At 36.7% G+C, this 22,550-nt stretch overlaps 1 protein-coding gene across 1 annotated transcript in view; it reads left to right on the top strand.

Annotated features, from left to right (window-relative positions):
- Nucleotides 1–21,148, top strand: part of LOC124638066 (G-protein coupled receptor dmsr-1-like) — a 135,424-nt gene extending 114,276 nt beyond the window's left edge. Inside the window, exons 5-7 of the mRNA XM_047174878.1 lie at nt 3,313–3,415; nt 19,129–19,700; nt 20,911–21,148. Coding sequence (XP_047030834.1) covers nt 3,313–3,415; nt 19,129–19,700; nt 20,911–20,932 — 697 coding nt within the window. The 3' untranslated portion in view covers nt 20,933–21,148. The remainder of the gene's footprint in view (nt 1–3,312; nt 3,416–19,128; nt 19,701–20,910) is intronic.
- The last annotated feature ends 1,402 nt before the right edge of the window (nt 21,149–22,550 follow it).

The following is a 22,550-nucleotide window of genomic DNA, read 5'->3' as shown; positions in this document are numbered from 1 at the left end:
TGAATTGTAAGCTGTTGGTTTCGTAGATAGGTAAATAACACACACTTTTTTATCAACATGTATCTAACGATATGTTTATAATTGTAATTTATTTTATCGTAACTAAGCATCAATTGTAAACTGACACATTATTACACATTACACATACATATTATTTTTTTCCCGACTGCAACCAGTTTTGATTGCTCGCAAGTGTATTCAGATTTCAAAGTACGTACATCGGAAATTATGGTTTCAACACTTTGAAGTAGAGAACTTTACACTATCGGTTTTCCGAATGAAAAACTGAAGAAAGTAATCAAAAGTCGGTCTGTAGGCCAGTTTCTGTATAACCTACCTAGTTACATCTCTTTCATATAAAGTAACAATGGGAAACCACAATTAGAAAGGCTTCGAACAAAACTACAATCATTTGCATTTTTTAAAAGCAAAAATATGAATGTAGCTCCATTTTCCAGATTGATTTATTGAGATAAAAAATCTGAGTATGCAAGCCGATTGCTATAGATAGAGGCTAATTAAGTCATTTGCATATATATACTCTAATAGACAGACATGCATATAAACTTATGTGAGTTTTCCTCAATGGACTTTCTATAAATAATTGCACGTTTTCTACTGGGGATGTGTAATTAATACAACCTACGCAAGAAAACTCAGTTTATGTCTATCCGATAGAGGGATTAGAAAGTAACAGTATTTCTACAGATACTAATAAGAAACAGAAATTCCGTAATTGGTTAAAGAAAAGACTATTGTAAAAAAGCTCTCAAAATAACAAATGAAATAAAACCGATTTTATTTCTAAGAAATATTAATATTAATAAACATATTTTTGTGGCCGATAAGGAAATTTTATTTTTGAAACATTGGTGAATCTTATGGAATTAGGAAGAGGAAAAAATGATAATACGTCATTACCTTTACGTAGTACCTTTATTTAAATCGGGAAATAGCAAAGAATCAAACAACTATAGACCCGTTTCTGTTTTACCGGTTCTCAGCAAGGTATTCGAAAAGTTGATGCTTGCACAAATGTTGCGCCATTTCAATAAAAACTTCATTTTTCATAACGAACAATACGGTTTCACCAAAGGTCGCTGTACAACCGATGCTGGTGTAACTTTGATCAAGCACATCTTTAGGGCTTGGGAGGAAGCTGAAGACTCCATTGGAATTTTCTGCGATCTCTCAAAAGCGTTTGACTGTGTAAATCACGAAACGCTTTTGCAGAAGCTAGAGCATTACGGAATCAAAGATACATCCCTCCAGTTATTAAAATCGTATCTAAACGATCGGCAACTTAAAGTTCAAGTAAACGGCGTAAATTCACTGGGCTCAATGATGGCAATGGGCGTACCACAAGGTTCCATATTAGGTCCGTTCCTCTTTTTAGTTTATATTAATGATTTGCCCTATCTATTTGATAATCAACCTAGGATGGTGTTGTTTGCCGATGATACCTCTCTTATTTTTAACATTGATCGGCGTAGACGTAACCTAGACGACGTAAACAATTCCATTATCCAGGTTCAAAATTGGTTCAACGCAAATAACTTGGCCCTTAATGAAAAAAAAAACAAAATGCATTCGATTTTCATTGCCAAATGTAAAAAGTAGTGAATGTGACATAATACTCAATAGTCAAAAACTAGAATTTATAAATCAGACAGTTTTCCTGGGAATCACTCTTGACAAAAAACTACAATGGGGACCCCACATAACATCTCTTGCGGGTCGTCTTAGCTCGGCCGCCTATGCTATTAGAAAGATGAGGCAGCTAGCGGACGTAGAAACAGCTAGACTGGTATATTTTAGTTACTTCCACAGCATCATGTCGTACGGCATTCTGCTGTGGGGACGAGCTGCTGACATTGAATGCATATTTATCTTACAAAAGCGAGCTGTCAGAGCTATGTACAACTTACGTGGTCGTGAATCTCTTAGGGAACTGTTTAAAAACATTAATATTATGACCGTGCCTTGCCAATTTATATATGAAAATATCATGTATGTTAGGAAAAACCTACATTTGTTTGATAAAATATGTGATAGACATAATTATAACACTCGAAATAAAAATAAAATAGCCATCCCGCAGTTTAGACTATCTAAAGTACATACATCTTTCATGGGATATTGTGTCAAATGTTATAATAAAATACCAGACAACATTCTGGAACTAAATGACATGCGGTTTAAAACTCATATAAAAGCCACACTTTGTAAAAACGCTTATTATAAATTAGAAGATTATATTCAAGATAAAAATGCTTGGAAACATGCTGGTCCTGCTCCATAGGACGCACTGACAGTATCAAATTATTGCGAATTTAAAATTACACCCGCTAGTAAGATTGTGTTATTCTTTTGATTGTTTGTTTGTAACTTTGTACAAAAATATAAACTGATTTGTAAATGTGAACACCATGTAGCTTTTTAACCTTTTTTTATTATTATTTATTCTCATATTCTTTGTCTATTGTGATTCTACATGATCTTCGCATGTTATTATAGTATGTATCAATACATACAAACTGTAATACCTATTATTTTTAAAAAGAGTAACCATGGAGTTTCTTGCCCGTTCTTCTCCATAGGAAGCTACTTTTGGAATGGGCAACTAGAATCAACTAGAATCAACTTTATTTATATTTTTTGACGTTCATAAGTGCTTGTGAAAGCCTAAGTGAAATAAATGATTTGACTTTTTTTTTTTGACTTTTTTTTTTCGCCCCACAAGCGATTTTCACGGGGTCGTCAGGCGACAAACAAATGACGAACGGTTTTTGCGTCAAGGGTTCAATGCACGCCATGATCTGAGGACAATTGTTATAATAGACTGTTATATTAGACCATTAATTAATTAACTACGTGTTTTGGGCATATTGTACTTTTTTTTTTTTTTTTTTTTTATTGTGTCAATAAGTAAGTACATTACATGTTAACGTGTTTGGAGCCCCCATTTAAGCAAACAATGCCTGTATTAGAAAATATTTACTCTCTGTTGTTGTTTTTATGAATGGGCTTTGTAACATTAGTATATTGTAGGTGAATGTGGATTGGGTACGTCCTTTAAAATTGTGTTTCTCCACAATACGTTCTCATAATATGCCCTTGCAAATGGTATTTTTAACACGCCGTCATGAAATCTTAAGTAACTAATTAAACCATCTTCCAAGGATCGCAGCAGCATGAATATGAAGACCTTGCTTTTCTAGTGTTTTACCAAGTTTTGTCTAAACCAAGCGTAAAAGACAAATTTTAAAATGTATATTTTTTTTTTTGTAATAATTTTTTGTTTTGTTACAGATACTCGGACAAAAACCACATCTTATGTACAGAAAGGCGATGTAGCACGGCAATACTCAGCAGCTTTATATTACCGCCTATATTGTGCATACCCACATACATGGTAAGAATATTATATACCTACTCTATTTTCTTTATCGTTTAAAAAATATATGGGTCAGTTGCAAAGTAAGTAGTTAAATGACAAATAGTCAGCATCTCCCGAGTCTTATTTCAACTACATTGGGGTCGGCTTCCAGTCTAACTTGCAGCTGATTTCCAGTATTCTACAACGAGCGACTGCCTATCTGACCTTCTTAACCCAGTTTCCCTGACAACCCAATACCCCTTGGTAACTGAGAAAAAGCATGACCTGGAAATTTATGTAAATTATGTAGCATTACTATAAACACAACTTTAACATGACAGACTTATTTCGCACTGAAAAAAAAGATAACATCTCCAACATAATTATATTTTTATCTGCATGAAGAGGTCTGATTTTAATCAAAAAGTCATTTACATTAATGCTCTGCTAGGCCACTGAACGGAACAAGCCAAAAAAATGCAAAAAAATTGTGGCGCCAAAAGATGCCGGAAATTCAAGTACGTTTTACTTATGTGAATTGACAGTAATAAATAACAAGGTTTATGGAATAGAGGTCGCTAGAAATGTGCCTATAGAAATTTTACTCGTAAATTCTTCCGGGGCTTTCGCACTGGTGGATTTTTTGGTCGGTTTTTCTGACGGAGACTGCTTCGTTGCTAATGGCGGAAACAATTGAAGACACATTCCGAGTGGCATTTGACAAATGTTTGCTTTCGCCGGGCAAGCCCAGCGTTCTCATGTCACTCAAAAAACAGAGCAGAAAATCCGCAAGTGTGAAAACGCTACTAACATTTTGTCCCCGAATCACGTCGGCTGTCTAAAAAAGTATGTGCCAACGTTTGACTCCAGAATTTTTTCACATTACTTCGTGATTTCGGAATTCTGTGAAATAAATTGACAAATAAATCATTATTATGTACGCTAAAGTTGCCTTTTCTATCAAGAAACGCTTAAGCCTGAAAGGTCTTAGAAAAATGTCTACTCCTTTCATATAAATCAAAGTTCACTGAACTGATTACGTTATTCGTCGTTTAACTTGATAGATTCTTTTGCATAAAAAGGAATTCATCAGCCAAGTGCGTGTCGGAATCGCGCACGGAGGGTTCCGTACCATTATTTAAAAAATGAAAATATTCATTATTTTCTAGTTTTCAGTATTTGTTGTCATAGCGGCTACAAAAAAACATCATCTGTGAAAATTTCAGCTCTCTAACTATCACGGTTCATGAGATACAGTGACAGACTGGTGACAGACGGACGGACGAACGGACGGAGAGAGGGGCGAAAAAAGTGCACTTATAAACTGTACTTCATGTATTCCCTAAATCAATTGTATAAAACCCTCAACGAAGCCGCCTAACCACATTAGATAATACTGTAAATATCCATGAAAGGATCCTGAAAAGTGAATTCCTTGGAAGGAGGACCGCAAAATTTATAGTTCCGACCACTTCCACAGGTTCCTTTAAGAAGAATGTATGGATGCGAAGCGTCTTGGATTAAATTTCTTTATAAATATCATTCTTTATAAAGAAAATGCTTCTTTACTTGAATTGAAAAAAAAATAGGTTCCACCTCTCTCTATAACTCGGCCGAAGTCACAGTTTTACATAGGGCTATCCTGTTGCCTAAGTAACTGGGTTGAGGAGGTCAGATAGGCAGTCGCTCCATGTAAAACAATGTACTGGAAGCCGACCTCAACGTAGTTAGAAAAAGGCTAGGCAGATGATGATGATGGCAGAAGCGATTAGGGTCAAAATTGGTATATGGTAAAATTGGAGTATAGAATTGGTAGTTTAGAACTGCGAGACCGACTTTGATATTATTTTTATCCCCATCCAAGAACGACAAGTAATACCCATGGGTCGCGGGTGAAGCCGCTGGCGAAAGCCAGTTAAAAATAAATATTCGAAATATGATTCGACTGCATCTAACGAGTTTTCAGCTCTGAAATGCGCTGGCTTTTGCATTTCGAGCTATCAGTTGATAGCTATCGGCTTTTGATATTAAATATGTAAATGTTTCATAGAGGTGCACTTTGCAATATTTAATGGCAGTAAGTATTACCAAATGAGCAGTTAGTTATTATTAAAGCGGTGACTGTTTGCTGCGATTTAGCCGAGGAATTATTTCAAGCCCCTGGATAAAAAGTAGCCATCCCCAAAAATTTACTGATATTTTTAATAATATACGAGTCCATCCAAAGATAATCTTCAGTTTTAGAATATGATTACTATTTTGTAAAAATATCTGAAAACCTCAGTATTAGTGAATAAAAAGTAGACACTTAAATACCAATTTCCCACCTGAATTGAGGCTGAAAAGAAATATATCTAAGCTTCCAGAACATCAGCCGTAAACTCGTCAACAACGAATTAGTACTAATCTCAAAGAAGACAGAGTGTTTACATAAATTAGGTTTTCTGTTTAAGAATTACATTAGGATGACTTGTTTACAGTCTGGCGCGAAACTCACTCATGTGAAGTAAATTATCTAATGTCGAGACGAAATAATGAGTTTTACGTGACTTCTAGCGCTGAAGCAAATAGTAATGGAAATTGCTGTGGAAGAAAGAAGTATAACAGCTTCTTATAATCCTGCTACTATTATAAATGTCAAAGTTTCTAGGTTTAAGTGTTTGTTACGCAATCAATTTACTGGCTAGACGAAATAAACAGAAACTGATACTTTTAATCCGGGTGTAAAAAGTAGTTCCACCGAGACGCGTTGCTGAGGTAGGAAGCTAGTAAAAAATTTAAAAGATAAGATTAAATTAACTCTTAACAGGAACCTATCTAGAACAGTGAGTTTCAAGTTCTTGACAATTCAGAAGTGTATGTTAATGAAGTAATTAAAACAAATCATTCGACTTTGATCTCGATTAAGTATGCAGAGAAAAGATCCTTGCGAATAAGAAGTTTCTCTGTGAAATCTTTCCAATTGTAATTGAACCAGACTGTAGGATTATTTTCAAGACAGAAGACAGAAGAATACATGAATTCTGTGAAATAATAATAATGGCTCCAAGGCCGATTTCGAGCACGGTGGTATAAGGAGATCAGTCGTGCAGCTGTGCAGGACATTTATTTATTATTTATTTATTAAATTACAAGGCACACCAACAACTTATTTACAAATGCTACGCAGATATTAGTATAGAATTGTTAGTTTTGTGTAAATAAATCACTTACAGGCGTGCACAGCGCTCACAGATAATAGCGTGGTCGGCTGTAAATAACTTAAATCAATAAAATTAAATTAAAAGTAACTAAAACATAAACTATACAATTAAGAAATTAAAATAAAATAATACAAAATTTGATAAATTAGACAATTAAATTAAACAAAATTAAATCAAGTAATAAATCAATAAAATTAACGAGTTCCAACCGTAAAAAAACTTAATTAAAAATATTTATTGATGGGAGATCAGTGAGAACTACGAATCAATCCTTCTTTTATAATTTTAGAGCGAAATTGAGAGAGAGCATCCGAAAAGATATCAATGTCAGCATCTTGATTACTGGCACTGATCTTATTGTAAGTGTCCATCATCCTATTAAGGGGAGCGGAGCGTCCCAGGTTTGTACGACAGCTTCTACTCACAAATGTACTACGTGCCCTAACCGATCTCACCCGACACCCGCGAGGAACGTCTAATTTGATCTGTTCAAGCAGTTCGGGAGTGCATGTTTGACCGTTCACTATCTTGAAAAGCAGAACCATATCCGCCAGAATTCTACGATCTTGCAGAGAAGACAGTCCAAAATGATTCATACGAAGCGTGTAGTCAGCTCTGTTGGGGCAGCTATTATCCCTGAACCGTAAGTAACGTGTAAAGCTTCGTTGAATCCGTTCGATTCTGTCCGAGTGAACGCTGTACATTGGATTCCAGACCGAGGAAGCATATTCCAACGTGCTACGAACAAGGCTATTAAACAGAGTTTTTAACGCTGCAGTGCCTATAAACTCTTTGCACGCTCTTTTAATAAAACCTGCCATTTTAGCAGCTTTCACGGTAATGCTGTCAAAGTGAGAAGTAAAAGACAGGTTATAGCTAAGATGCACGCCTAAGTCCCGAATAGTCTCAACTCTCTCCAAAGGAGCACCTGCAAGTGAATAGGATGTTGGAATCGAGCGTTTTTTACGTGTAAACGTGATGTGATGACACTTGCTTACATTTAACATCATGCCGTTGGCGACGCACCAAGACTGCAACGAGTTGAGGTCCCTTTGAAGTAGTGCAGCGTCCTCTAGTGACCCAACAACCCGGTAGATTTTCAGGTCGTCAGCAAAAAGTGAACACCGACTATGACGAAAGCTATCTGGTAGGTCATTTATAAAAATTATGAATAATATTGGGCCAGCATGTGAACCCTGTGGCACACCGGATGTTGCAGTATATTCCGAAGAGTGGTACCCTTCCATTACTACTCTCTGTCGGCGCTTATCCAAATATGAACAAAACCATTCCAAGAGACTCCCATGAACACCAATGTTTTCAAGTTTTAATAATAACGTCCGATGGTCGACTTTGTCAAAAGCACTGCTAAAGTCAGTGTAAATGGCATCTATTTGTTGACCTGCGTCCACAGCTAATGACAGGTCATTAATGTAAGATACTAAATTCGTGACAGTTGACTTATTACTGCAAAACCCGTGTTGCTGAGGTGCAATCTGACATTTAATATGCGCATTTAATATGGGACAAACTAAGGACTCGAATACCTTTGAGAAAATAGAGAGCATGGATATGGGACGATAGTTACTTGCGTCAGCTTTATCGCCTTTTTTATATACCGGAACCACGTTTGCCTTTTTCCACTCCGAGGGAAAAATTCCAGTTGACAAAGATCTATTATATATCAGTGATAACGGAAGAGTAAGACCTCGGACACACTTTTTGATGAAAATTGGTGGCAATCCGTCAGGACCGGCACCTTTCGTAACATCTAGCTTTTTTAGTGCTTTAAAGATATCATTTTCATTAAAATTAATTCTACCCAGAGATTGTTGGGGGAAATTTTGAGGAGTTCGCGCAAGCGGGATATTCTTTCTATTAAAAGTGGAACTGAACTGCGAGGCAAAAAGGTTACAGATATCGTCGCCATTAGTAGCCACTACATTATTGAATTTAATTGTAGATGGAACAGCAGCAGACTGTCTATTTTTGGCCTTGACGAAAGACCAAAAACATTTGGAATTAAACCGCATATTGCTTTCTATTTTATGCACGTATTTACTGTAGCACTCTTTAATTTGAGCCCGGGCTCGGTCGTTGAGAATTCTATATTCAACTTGGTCACGTGGATTATTATATTTCCTAAAGCGAGATCTTAATTTTTCTTTTTCGTTTAAAATGGTGACCAGAGATTTTGTGTACCAGTGAGGGTATTTACAATTAAGTCGCTTGTATTTGGGAACAAGTTCACTTATTATAATGTTTATACGTTCATATAATGTAGAGACCATTTGATCTACATGCGAACACAAACCTAACAGCTTTATCCAGTCTATCTCACACAATTTGTTGTTGATTGATTCGTAATTAGCACTGCGGAAGTTATATACTTTGGTCTGTCTAGGCTTTAATGCCGCAACAGTTACAAACTGGTAATCTATTACAAGAGGTGGATGGTAATTGTCGACTCTGCTAATCGGGGTTTCACACTTTTTCACTACGCCCGATTGAACATTCGTGAGAAACAAATCTAAGATTTTATTCTTCGAGTTTTTCACTGAGTTACATTGCTGCAGGGAGTTCAGGGACATGAAATCTATTAACGAAAAACCTAGACTATTATTATAATTTGAGGGGACCGTTACGGTTGCATTCGTGACGCTAAGGTCTACTTCCCAGTTTATGAAGCCCAGGTTGAAATCTCCGAGTATAATTACTTCTTCACCAGACGCGTCGATAATACTTGATGCGACATCGAGGAACGAGTCCAGTTGCTGTTGATTCACTGGCGGGGGAAGGTAGACGGCACAAATGTTAATCTTCTTCCCGTTGTTTAGTTTTAACCTGACCCACAAATCTTCCGCTGGGGTTTCCCATTGACAAGCACGTGATGAATCAAACCTCTTAGACACCGCGATCAGTACACCTCCCCCTTCTTTACTTCCCAATGCACTGGAGGCTCTGTCCCTTCTATAGACGTTATATGAGGCATCAAAGATCTCTCCGTCGCAGACATTGCTGTTGAGCCAAGTTTCAGTTGCAACAATAACGTCGTACTGGCTAGCACCAACTTCCATGTTAATATCCTGGAGTTTCGTTCGCATACCTCTAAAGTTTTGGTAATAAATTGTGAATTTTATATAAAGACCTATAGTATATGTCATATATGCACACGTTAACACAACAATTCCCTAAAGTAGTGCGATAGCTTGCAGGGATTTTACTTGCCTTGCGCTTGTTCCGTCATCTTTGCGAACAAGAATACGCCCATCACGAACCCATACGTATCTATAGCCTTTCTCGCGTGCCATTTTCCTGGTCTCAGCGTGAATGGCTTTGTTTAAAGGCGATAAATGTTCGGAGACGAAGACCGGCATCTTAACACCACCGTATCCCAAGTGGCTGGAATTAAGCTTTTCTTGTGGGTGGGCCCGGTTGAACTTGGCGACAGATGCGAGGATACCATCTCGAACCCTGGTACTTCTCAGCTTTACAATGACCGAGCGTGGACGATCACTATGGGCATCCGTTTTCCGAATACGCGCAAATGACAAGATGTCTTGTTCCGCGATGTTGTGAGATATCGCATTTCCTAGCTGTACCACGGTGCTTAAGAGATTTTCGTTTTTGTTTTCAGGTATTCCATTTATTTCTATGTTATCTTGACGTGAGTGTTGCTCCAAAATGTTGACTCGTTCGACCAGTTCCGACATGGACTTCTTGAGACTATTGTTCTCAGACGCAAACTGCTTTATGACCTCCTTGTTATTATTGAGTTCAGCCTTTATGTCATCAAAGGTTTGACTCATGAAGGTTACTGAGTCTTTCAATTCGCCAAGCAACTTAAGACTATCCCTCAATTTAATAAACTCCTCTTCAAAGAATGCCTTCAGCGACACTTTAAGCTGCGATGAAATTACAGACTCAATCTCGTGACGGATGGATGCGAGAGCATTGTCATCGAGCGCACGAGCTACACTTTCGTATTCGGTATAAGTTGCATTTTCCTCACTTGAAACACTATTAGGCGTATTATCAACACGCGCCCGCTTTGACGGCTTCGACCGAGAGGGAACGTTGCTGACTTCCCGATTCACAGGAGTAGTTACAGCCTTTTTATGGTCCTCTTCGCCATGGGTAGCGATTTGCCCTACAGGTGGCGGGGATCTTTGCACGCGAGGCATCTTTTTATAATTGAACGCGTTGGTGATTAGTCGGAGTGGAATGTATTTAACCGATACTAAAATCGGGGTGGCGCCACTTTCGCAGTGTCAGTTTTGTAGCTTGAGCGCACTGTATTTATTACCTGGAACGCAGCGCTCGTGACAGTGCTGGAATGTTGGCAGCAATGACAATCTATCAATACGTGCACGCGCGCAGGATTCTGACGGTTATGCAGGACACTTAACCGCGACAATTCCTTGAGTACGCAAGACAGTCACTGTGATAATGCACTTTTTCACTATTTAAGTTATTAAAAGTTTTAATGTTTATAGACGCACAGAATGTTTGTATGCACCGTTGGTGGATTGACACTTCACTGTTTTTGAGTTTTTAATGTAAATAAAGTTAATTAGCAGCCGAAAAATTATTTTACGAATAAAAGATTACGAGCAGTATTAGTCGGTTACGGAGCGCGTTCCGAAGACTCCGAAGACTATATTACAGTGCACGAGCATTTGCGCAGACACAGGTGCACTCTATATTCCTTCACTCTTATGGCCAGATGGGGCGGCAATCCGACCCGACCAGAGAGAGATCAGGCGCAGTAGTAACAAGTAACAACATCGTCATCATCTCCTGAGCCTTTTCCCAAATATGTTGGGGTCGACTGCCATTCTTACCGGATGTAGCTGAATACCAGTGCTTTACAACGAGCAACTGCCTATCTGACCTCCTCAACCCAGTTACCCTGGCAACCCAACAACCCATGGTAAGACTGGACTGGACTAATCAATACAAAAAATTCACGAAAATTATGTTAAACGAATTTATGATCGACATCTAGATATAAAGTAGTAATTCTACGCTTTATTAACTAAACGCCCATTTGTGAAGGCAATGTAGCAGTCAATTGGGACCAGTTTCGATAACGAGAATTAGTGTTCGTGCACCCCAGTGTAAAATACGGATCCACCAACGGACACCGACCATTTCCATGAATAATAATTCCTATGGCTGTACTAGAATAGCACTGGGAAGCGGACAGTCATTTTATATAGTAGTTTTGAAAATAGTTCGATGAAAAGATTTCGAGTGTCCCCATTTTGAACCTCATCTTTGTCAGTGTTTGATGTCTAATTAAGAATCCAATACTTACAGTTAGATTTTACATTCAGAATATGTTACGTTGTTTTACCAAATATTTCAAATTATAGCACTATTTTTGAAAATAATTTTGAAAGTTAATCAGACGTTTGACACGTGTTCAAAGAAAAGTCGCATTCAAAGTTCTCATGAAATGACATTAGTATTTATTTATTCTTGAACATATTAATTACATTTTTAAATATTAAATCTATACATATAATAAATCTGTAGAAAAGTAATTTTTGTACATTGAAGAAATTGACAAAAAAAATAGCCAGCATGTTAAAGGATAACTAACAGAACCCATTTCCATCATTTTTGTCATTTTTGTCTGTTTGTCTGTTTATCTGTTTGTTTGTTCGGGATTCACGTAAAATCTACGAATTAAATGCAGACAATGCTTATATACAAAAATTCTACGTAACTTGGGGTATTACTTAGTTTTTGTTTCATCGAAATCGATTCACTCTATCAAAAGATATGATTAATTTTGTGAATTCAAGATGTAAAATATTACGACACGCAATCTATTTGTCAAAACTGTACATTTGAATGTTGTACTTATATTAGTTGATCGGCCTATTATTAATCTTTACACAGAAAATCACACCTTTATGACTAACTTCGGAAGAAAAAAAAAAATGAAAATTTTGTTTAGCCAAGGTTAAAGTAGCTCCATCTGTGGTAAATAAAATACACCATCAATTTGTCAAAGGAGCGAGGTGGTAAATGACAATACATTCTTTATAGAGGATTATTATTTCAACAGATGGAGTTGTGTATTTTCCGTAATTCACCATATTTTAACACGAAGTGTAATTTTTCGATAGACATTTCAATAGTGTTTGTCAGTTTGCCGTGCCACATCAAAATCCAACTATATTATTACCTTGATGAAAGGAAAATAAATAGTTCTCGGCCAAATTTAAAACGGTGCCATCTAAATTATTTTTTGAACATAATGTCAAAAATGATGACTTTAGTGGAACAATTAATTATCATTTAAAGTTACAGATGGAGTTCATATCAGGATTTTTTCATAAACATAGTTTAGCTTATCTTCCACTAATGTGGTGACCTTAAAACAAATTACTTTGAGTGAGTAGTATTAAGTAGACCTTTTTTCCGACGTCAAAAATCATCAAATGACCCCTCCGGCTGTGGGTTAGCAGCGGTGAGGGAGTGTCAGACTCTTACTGACTAAAAACCGTCGTGTTCCGTCATAGGCCTTTTGTGTACCAGGGCCGCGGTATCTCTTTCGAACAACCCGCAGCCCCGGCAGGCCTTGGCCCTGCTGGGCCCCGCTGGGGTTGTATTAAGTAGACCTTAATTATTTTTTCTGATGCAAAATATGTAAACTTAATCCTAGAAGAAATGAGGATCTATCTCTCGCAAGCGCTGCTAAGCGTGAGGTAGGTAATGTAGGATTCTGTAGCTTTAAAAACAAGCCCAGATACAAAGTGCAGATAAGAATGGGAGCTTTCTCGATTTAATACCATACACACGTAAAATGCTTTATGCGTCTGAAAACGTACAAATTACGCGCCGCATACCAAAGACATGTTTACTTTCAACTTCTGATCGCAAATACACTGTTCACGATTACGAACAGTCTCAGTAAGACCCGAGCCAAGTCTAAAAACCCTAAAAAACACCTTTTATATAAAACTACGTTTGATGTCATTTAATCACAAAGACAGAATTGTTCTCTGTTGCAAATCCTATCCACCTATATCCTATCCTAATCCAGAATGCATTGCAGGTGTGCATTGCACAAAAACCAATGGTATCCTATTCGAGAAGTCAAAAGACTTGACCTGCTAACGTCAGCTTCTGCGCTAAGCAAGTGTTCTTAATAGTACCATCAGAATTACATTCATCGTTGAATGAGGTGATTAAATTTTCAGAAACCACAATAACAGTAGGAGCCAAAGCGTATGATCGCTTCATAGAGCTCTGATTGGCCCCAGGTGACCAAGTCAGGTCTGATTTGTTTGTTCATCAGATCTTTGAAAGTGTTTCGGTGGATACTTACTGTCGTCCTGTTTACGTGTGACACAAAATATGGTATATAAACGTCCTCCGCAAGAGCGAAATTTTCCCGGTGTGCGGTAGTGACGCACAGTATACAACACTTATGTTTCTTTTGATTTGCTGGCTCCACCAAGAAATGGCAAATAGCGAGCGTACATTTTGAAAATCTTGGCAAAACTGCAGGTTTCAAGTACGAACACATGAAGTGGACTCGCACAGATACGTACATTTTGCCTATTCGTGAACTAATGCAAACATTTCGGTGGAGTCCCGGCTTAGGCCACCACACGTGTGAGTAGCGCGGGCGCCGCGCATGCGTCGCGAGCGCGTTGCGTGAGCGTCGCGTTTTGCTGCCCTGCGGCACTTGCAGCGCGCTCGCGGCGCGCACGCGCCGCTCTCCTTGACGTTTAACTGCTAAGGCGTTTAGCGGGCGGCGCGGCGGGGATAGCGGGCGAAGGGGTAAGAACGCAACTCGAGCGCCGCGTGCTCGCCGCGAGCGCGTCGCTTGCACTCTTCACACATGCCGCAGGGCAGCAAAACGCGACGTTCACGCAGCGCGCTCGCGACGCCCGCGCTACTTAGACGCCCGAGGATCACGCACGCCTAATGTGGGGTCAGCCTTACCATAGTGAGTAAGTGCACAGAAAATCCCCGTCATACAAGTGTTTCTCCCCAGTAGTGAAACTATCCTACCCTATGCGCCTGCTGATGATGATGACTCATTTTATCATCCATCCAGCTATTCCCCAACTATGTTGGTGTTGGCTTCCAGTCACCGAATCTGTTTGAGTACCAATATTTTGCTTGGAGCGACTACCTATCTACCTATCTTCAATCCAGTCAACTACACAAGACGATATCCATGGTAAGACTGACAGACTTTCTGGCTTCTGATTAGTCGCAGCAGCTGCAGAAAATGTACAAATGACAGCTTTGTCAGACTCAAAGCATATAGACATAGATTATAGCTGTTTCCTGTGAAAATTACTTACGCACCATACGTAATAATTTTCCAAATTGGCTGACTTGATCCAGAGATATTCACAACGTCACAAAGTTTACTTCATTTGTTTAGATAAATGGTCACATCCACAACACAACCTTGATCAATGAATCTATGCGACTGCTAAGTGCTAATCATAATTATACTGTCACGTGAAAGAATGCACCTACGGGATAAGTAGTATTTTGACTATTCTATATTGCCCACGCAGACGAAGTTGCGGGCAACAGCTAGTATAAAAATAAAAAACATTTAAAAATATAAAAAGTAGGTTGCCACCGATATCGGGCACAGGGTTCAAGGTACCTACCGGTGGTTAGGGCCCCAGAGACAGAAACCTTCTCACAATACGCGCCGTGTCAAGGAGTACTGCCTTCTGAATTAGTCCCTTGATCTAGCCGCCCAACGAGTGCCTCATGAGGTGTTGGAAATGACATTTATTATTATTATTTATTGATTAAGATTTTTCAATCACATAAATTTTCTTAAGTTTTCAATCACATTCAATTCACGAGAAACGGTGGTTTATTTAGAAAGCCATGTTTCCGTCATCAATCACACCTTTTAAAACCTTTACAAAACTATTGAGTGACCCACTAAGCTAGTTAGAACCTTCCTCCTAAATGTAAGCTTAGATTCCAAAAATGTAGCTACTTTTATCCTTGTCAGCTTTTCATGAATGATAACATATAGGCTGAGCCTTTTATGGACCGAAAGAAGTCCCCCATTTAGTGACAAGAAAAACCAATGAAGTGTGCGTTCCATGGAAAATTTTGTATAAAACCTGTGAAATAGTGAGATAATATTCCGTAACTTTCAGTCTCGAAATTCTGAAAAGATCAAAGCTGGCTGGAAAATTCCTCTTGGACTTTACCAAAAGATATATTGACATGTTATTTTTATTTCTTATTTTTTTCGAAGGACTTGTAGGTGTCTTGTATGGAATAGTAACAAGGTATGCGAGGTCACAGAATACCCTGATAGAAAACTTATTTGTATTTACTTACTAGCCGTGGGAACTACTGCCCGTGCCAGAATAAATATAGCCTAAGTTACTATACTACTCTAGAAGAGTGTAGCTTTCCAACAGTGAAAGATTTTTTCAAATCGGTTCAGTAGTTTCGGAGCCTTTTGGGTACAAACAAACAAACAAAAAATATTTATTTATTTAGTATTTTATTTATTTTATATTTATCTGAAAAGGTATATTTCCTGTCTGGATTACGAAGGACGTAAAATTGCCTCAATTTTCTCAAACTTATTTTTTCTTATTCTTTGTGAGCCATAACACACTGAGAGCTCTGCGTGTGATCATCACTTTCAATGATTTTTGATAACTAAAATTGCTCTACTGATCATAAAATGATAGCCGTAATTGTTTTGTTACCGATTTTGTTGTGCTACTTTCTCGTAACGATAAGTAATAGTAGGTACTATAGTAATACCTATTAGGGAAAATAATATAAGTAGTCAGAAAGTAGGTAAAAACGCTCCATTAGTAGTTGCTTGACCTGGAATCGAACCCACATATGTGTTTCTGATTGAGGGACTTTGTCCACTATGCTACATTGACGATTAAAATCAACTTGTCCCACCTTATTAAAAAACGTGGTTTAAATAAAGTACCAACTTTTGTACCTCCTTTAAACCACCGTCCCGAACAAAATCAGTGGACTAAAGCTAAAAACTAAAACTAAAGCTAAAACCACGTCTTATAATAAGTGTACCACCTTAGTTTGAAGCTGATCTTATTGTTTAAAAAATCGGTAAAAAAACTTTTAAGTAGGATTTCAGAGAACCCCGCGTTTTTATTTTAGTCTAATATGACCGGGACCACGTACGTAGGTTTATAGGTAAGTAACAGTTTTTTTTTTCTAGTTTTCAGCGCACATAAGATAAAACCGTTTAACTTAAAAGTTTTTTTACCGATTTTTTTTTTCTAGTTTTTAGTATTTAATGAAAATCCCTAAAATGCCTACCGTAATGAGGAATATTTCCTCATTCTATATATGGGTCAGCAGCGGTGAGGGAGTGCCAGACTCTTACTGACTAAAAACCGTTGTGTTTCGTCGTAGGCCTTTTATGTACCAGGACCACGGTAACTCTTTCGAACAATCCCGCAGCCCAGGCAGGCCTTCGCCCTGCTGGGCCCCGCTGGGGTTGCTGACAGTATTCTACTTGAGTAGCCCTTTCATTTGATACCCATATTGAGGGGGTTGTGGAAAAAATAATATAAATCCGCCATTTTGTACCGGCGGCCATTTTGGATTTACAATGTTATTGATATTATTATATTGTATTGTTATCAGAATTAAAGGCGCGTACCAAATTTCAGATCAATCTGATAACAGGAAGGTACTTAAATTTGAATAACTAAATTTGACCCAAGAAATAAATAATAAAACAAACGGGGTGAGCTAAATAAAACCGTTTAATAAAAATATATATAAAGCTGTAATATTATTCAGTAAAATGTACAGCTCACAAAGAAATTGTCATTCAGACTCGTCGACCTCTCACGGTAGTAGAAAACATTCTCCGTCGTCAATATCATTTGCCAATAAGGTTTCACTTTCCTCACGTTTTCATATCAAGGAGTTCATTCAAAGAGATCCCATCTCCATTCAATTGTGAGATGCAACTCATAAAAATATATTGAATTTTGTATCAAAACCTTTTGTCAATACCTGTCGAAATAATGACAATGTTTTTTCTTTTTACTTAGCCACGCAATTAATATTCTTATTACAATAAAGTTTAATACACGTTAGACACGTGTTTAAGGAAATTCTATCTATTAGACTTTTTTGAACATGTGTATCAAAACGTCTGTTTAACTTTATTATAATAACTCAAAACTTTTGTCTAAACCTTATTATTGATGGATGAGTAGGTATATAGTTTTCATACGAGTATTTCACATGACAAATAAATCAGGCATCGGTAAATGCTAGATATATTAAATTTTAAAACTGTCGAGCTTCCGTGATCCGTCACGTTCAGTCAGAATAATGGTTTACAAATCAGCAAATATTTTATTCCGTGTCCGGATATTCGGAGAATGTATTCATGATATGAACATATTTGTGTTTTGTGAACACATAATCACGAAGTGTTGTTTATTTATTGTTTGAATTAATTTGTGGTGGCTTTAATTTGATTTCTATGTGCCGGTATTATTACTACTGCGTAATGAATAGGTTTAATTTAATTTACCGACACATAACATTTCATGTAACAATTTTTGTTTGTCGAAAGATTCTGTATTACACATAATTGTTGCACAAATATGAACTCGTTTAGTTACACATACGATTTTTTTATACACTAATGAACCAACTTACCAGGAAATGTTGAGTAGAAACGTTTTAACTTTATCACAATATAGAAATATCTATTACGTGGAAGAATTTTTTTGTAAAAGGGGTTTTTAAATACAATATCTCCTTTTTCCAATGAAGTATCGGAAATTCAGTGATTTCTGGAAAATCAAATGGACCTCACTGTTTTCTTCAGAATATAAAAAGAATAGAAGTATTCATTCAACTCAAACAAAAGATTATCGGTAGAAGTACGGTAATAGGCCTCCTTGATTATTTTTATTGGTTTTCGTTACTATTTCTAGATCATTTTCTTTCAATATTGCCTACTTGACTTACGGCTTAAGTATCTGCGGTCTATTTACTGTATACAAAAGCGGTCGGCCCACTCATGATGAATATCTTTAGAGCACTTCTAGATAAGTTGCTAACTCCTTTTGTCTGATCGCTTGTTCATAAGAGCATTAAACTGTATTCAATAGTTACTGAAGTTAACAGTTTCTACGAGAAATTATATTATGAAGTCACATAGCCTAGATGGAATTAGGAGAAAATGGGATTAGGTTTGAATCTTGTATAATTCTGCGTCATACGTCTGACAAAGTCCTCAAATTTAATTTTCGAATTTTATACGTTCATTTGTTTTTAACACGCTTAAATATTAGCTTCACTTGTGAAAATCTTGGAATCTTAATATGACCCACATCCAGGCCTTCGATTAGGATGAACACGCAGTTTTTGAAGCTGATTTTCTGAGGACAATACTAATGAATAGTCTATACAACGTCATTTTAAATTCAATTAATCCAAAATTTATGTGCGTGCTAAAACCGTGTTTTTGTTGTTTCTCGTTTTTTAAACTATTAATTTTTCTCACAGGTATTCGACATCCACACGGCCATTGTACTAGAGCCATCAGGACTCATGATACTCTATCACGTAGACTCTGACGAAGAAGGCCAGCTGTACCAAATCAACTTCTGGGTCCACGCGGTCGTCATCAAGCTGTTACCCTGCCTCATACTAACAGTCATCAGCTTATGGCTGATACGAGAAGTCTACAGCGCAAATCAACACCAGAAGAAAATACGAGTTTACAACAAATGTCCTACAAATAATAAAGCAGTGAAAAGACAGTACAAAGCTGACAGAAGAACGAATAGAACTACAAAGATGTTAGTAGCAGTTCTATTACTGTTCTTAGTAACAGAACTCCCTCAAGGGATTTTGGGTCTTCTCAGTGGGTTATTGGGAAGGTGCTTCTTCAAGCGCTGCTATGATCTATTTGGGGAACTTATGGATGCTTTAGCGCTGTTGAATGGAGCCATCAACTTCGTGCTGTACTGCTCTATGTCGAGGCAGTTCCGAATGACCTTCGGGCAGATGATGTGGCGAGCGCACCTGCACCGGTGGCCCCCACCAACTGGATCGCAATCTGACGGACAGAACACGTAAGTAAAACGTATCTACATAAATATTTTAAGAGCAACGTATTTATACGAACGAAAATAGCAGCTAGACTAATATTTAGAGTGGGTTGAATTGCATGTGTGTGATACATTAAGTGGATTCTCTACAAATATCTAGGCATCTATTATTTAAATGGAGTTGGTTTAATTCACTCCACGTTATTACTAGGAATGAGTAGCATGATGTTCTGTTACAATATAATATAATGTTGTTGATGAATAACTTACATGTCACCGCCTAAATGACTATGCTATTAAGTTCATAAAGATGATTGATGTTCAACAAAGTGAAGCTAATGAAATAACGTAATTTTTCTGAAAAATTTTACGCAGCTAATGTTGTTTTACATGCAAGCGTTATATAATTTTTTGTTTATATTTGTTACTTAAATATGGACTCGGTTAAAAATGAGATGTGTTCATATTTTTTTAGTCTGAAATCAGGCGTAACACCTACGTACTGTGCTTGTGCTTAGCACTTAAACATGAAAATGTTGATTTTTCCTATAACTTTGTTAATAAATAAAAGTGCTAAGCACTTCTCATAATTTGGGCCTACATTTTCATATAAAAATCAGTAAATATTTAATATATTTGATGAGCAATTTGCATAAAATCTCGAAATAATTTTAACAATTTTCTTCGTATCCGTTTCAGCTCATGTTACTCTGAAAGATTTTCTATGAAAAACATTTTTTTATTCTCAAAATAATTTTCAATGTTAATAATGAAACCCTCTAAATTAAGGGATCCTTTAGTACTCTCTTAATTAATAAAACAAGTTAATTTAGATCTCGATTCAAATGGTTACTAAGAAAATGTATCAGGCATTTTCTTTGATAGCACTGTTAACAGACAAGATACAAGGTACTTAGTTCAATTAACTTGTTTAACTTTTGTTTTATTTTTATAGGGCTACAAATAGGCTATATATTAATTATTTTGGGACAAAATCCTTTGTTTCCAATCTATTATTAAAGAATTGTTTAGATCCGGTAATTCTATCCTGAAGGAAACAGTTTGTCATACTTTTATAATTACCGTACAAACAACTTCATTTTGGTGATTAATGATGTTATTACAAAAAAGTTGATCAGACGCTTGACACGTTTTTAAAGAAAACACGTGACAAAAGTCGCAATCTTTAAAAATTGCCTAATTATTCTAATTTGTTGTTTTTCTTGCATTTCAGGGCGAAATCGTCGGTACCCTGAGGAAGGCTTGTACAAGAGAAACATGCAAATGTGTTACAACATTTTTTGTAAATAAAAGTATTAAAATACGGCCATAATTAATATCGAATTTTATTAGTAAGCAAAGAATTTTTAATTCGGCTTTTAGTGTAATTTGTATAAATGAGAATTGAACTTTTCCAGGGCTGTATTTTGGATCTTTGAAAAGTTGCATCATCCAGTCTTGTCGATTGATAGAGTGAAGCTCAAACAAAGAGTTTAAATTTTAATTCTTAGTCTATAGTTCTTATTCTTAGTCTTCCGACCTGTTTAGTAAGTGGCAATTTTTGGTTACCTATTTACTACATATTGACCAGTTGATTTTTGTTAATCAGACGAGTACCTATAGTTTAGTTTTTGGTACATAAATAATAGAATCATAGCAAAAGACTATAAAACCACTTGACTGCGCATACAGTGCCCCGACGCTCGCCAAACGTTAGTGATTTTGCGCGTACTATAAGGCTACGATCAGTACGATCCTTTAGTAGCGACCAAGTCTATGACCTGAGTACACGCTAAATTATTGAGGATTTTATTTAGTAAAAAAAAAAAATGCCTAGATGCGCGATGAAATGGTGCGGGAAACAATCCAGGACATCTAGTTACAAAAAGGATGGCATTGGCAAGTATCAATACCAAAATTTGGCTTTGATTTAATTATATTACTAAATACCACAGGGGTCTATTTAAATTGGTGGTTGGTAAAGCGTGCTCACGCTCGTTGATTTCTTTTGGGAAAGTCCCTTTCTTTCAATAAGAAATTCTAATATGTCCATCTTTTTCTTGCCCTTTGTATTCCTATCGATGAAATTTGGGCTGTTACCTTTAAGATGAAGTGGATATCGATAATAGTACATTTACATTAATTAAAAAATATGTTTTATTTTGGCTAATGAGTTAATTAACTGACCATAGCGGCGTTAGAGGCAGCTGTTCCTGGTGCCTCCACAAATTACTTTTAATGTAATCAAAAGAAGATTTTTGAAGATTCCAGAAATAAAAGAGAAGTTGATATGTACTATCAATGGGGAAAATTGGTCCCCAACAAGTAAATATGTAGACGCTCGATTATCGTTTTTACCAAAAACAATCATGACCCTAAAACATTAATTCGAAAAACTTATACTAAGTTAATACATTTTAAGAATCAATAATTTTCTTGTACGGAGTTCTTCTTTGTGATAGACTGATTTATATAATCTTATACGATTTTTATTGAGTATTTATTACTACGATGAAAAACATTTTATCGATATTTTTAATTGAAAGAGAGCAATCCCTTGCTGAGCGTACTCATGCAACTCGACCTTGAACTGACCAATAGTAGCCGCGAATTATGCCGCGTCCCCCGGCCCGCAGTGGTGAGTCGTGTTCTTAGAAGAAATTGGCGAGTGCGCTCTCTAGTGGTTATTTACTTTATGAATCATAGCTACAGTTATGAGTAGGTATCACTTCTTTAATTCAAAATGATGTGTGATTTTTCAACGTTAAACGAATGAATGTACATTAGATAGTATAAGGTAGATAAATATAAGTATAAATGTTATTGTTTTATACATAAGCATTAAATATAAGTATGTTTTGTAAATACAATGTT

Source organism: Helicoverpa zea, chromosome 17, assembly GCF_022581195.2.
Source record: "Helicoverpa zea isolate HzStark_Cry1AcR chromosome 17, ilHelZeax1.1, whole genome shotgun sequence".
NCBI classification, from domain to species: domain Eukaryota; kingdom Metazoa; phylum Arthropoda; class Insecta; order Lepidoptera; family Noctuidae; genus Helicoverpa; species Helicoverpa zea.
This window is presented reverse-complemented; position numbering and strand designations above follow the sequence as displayed.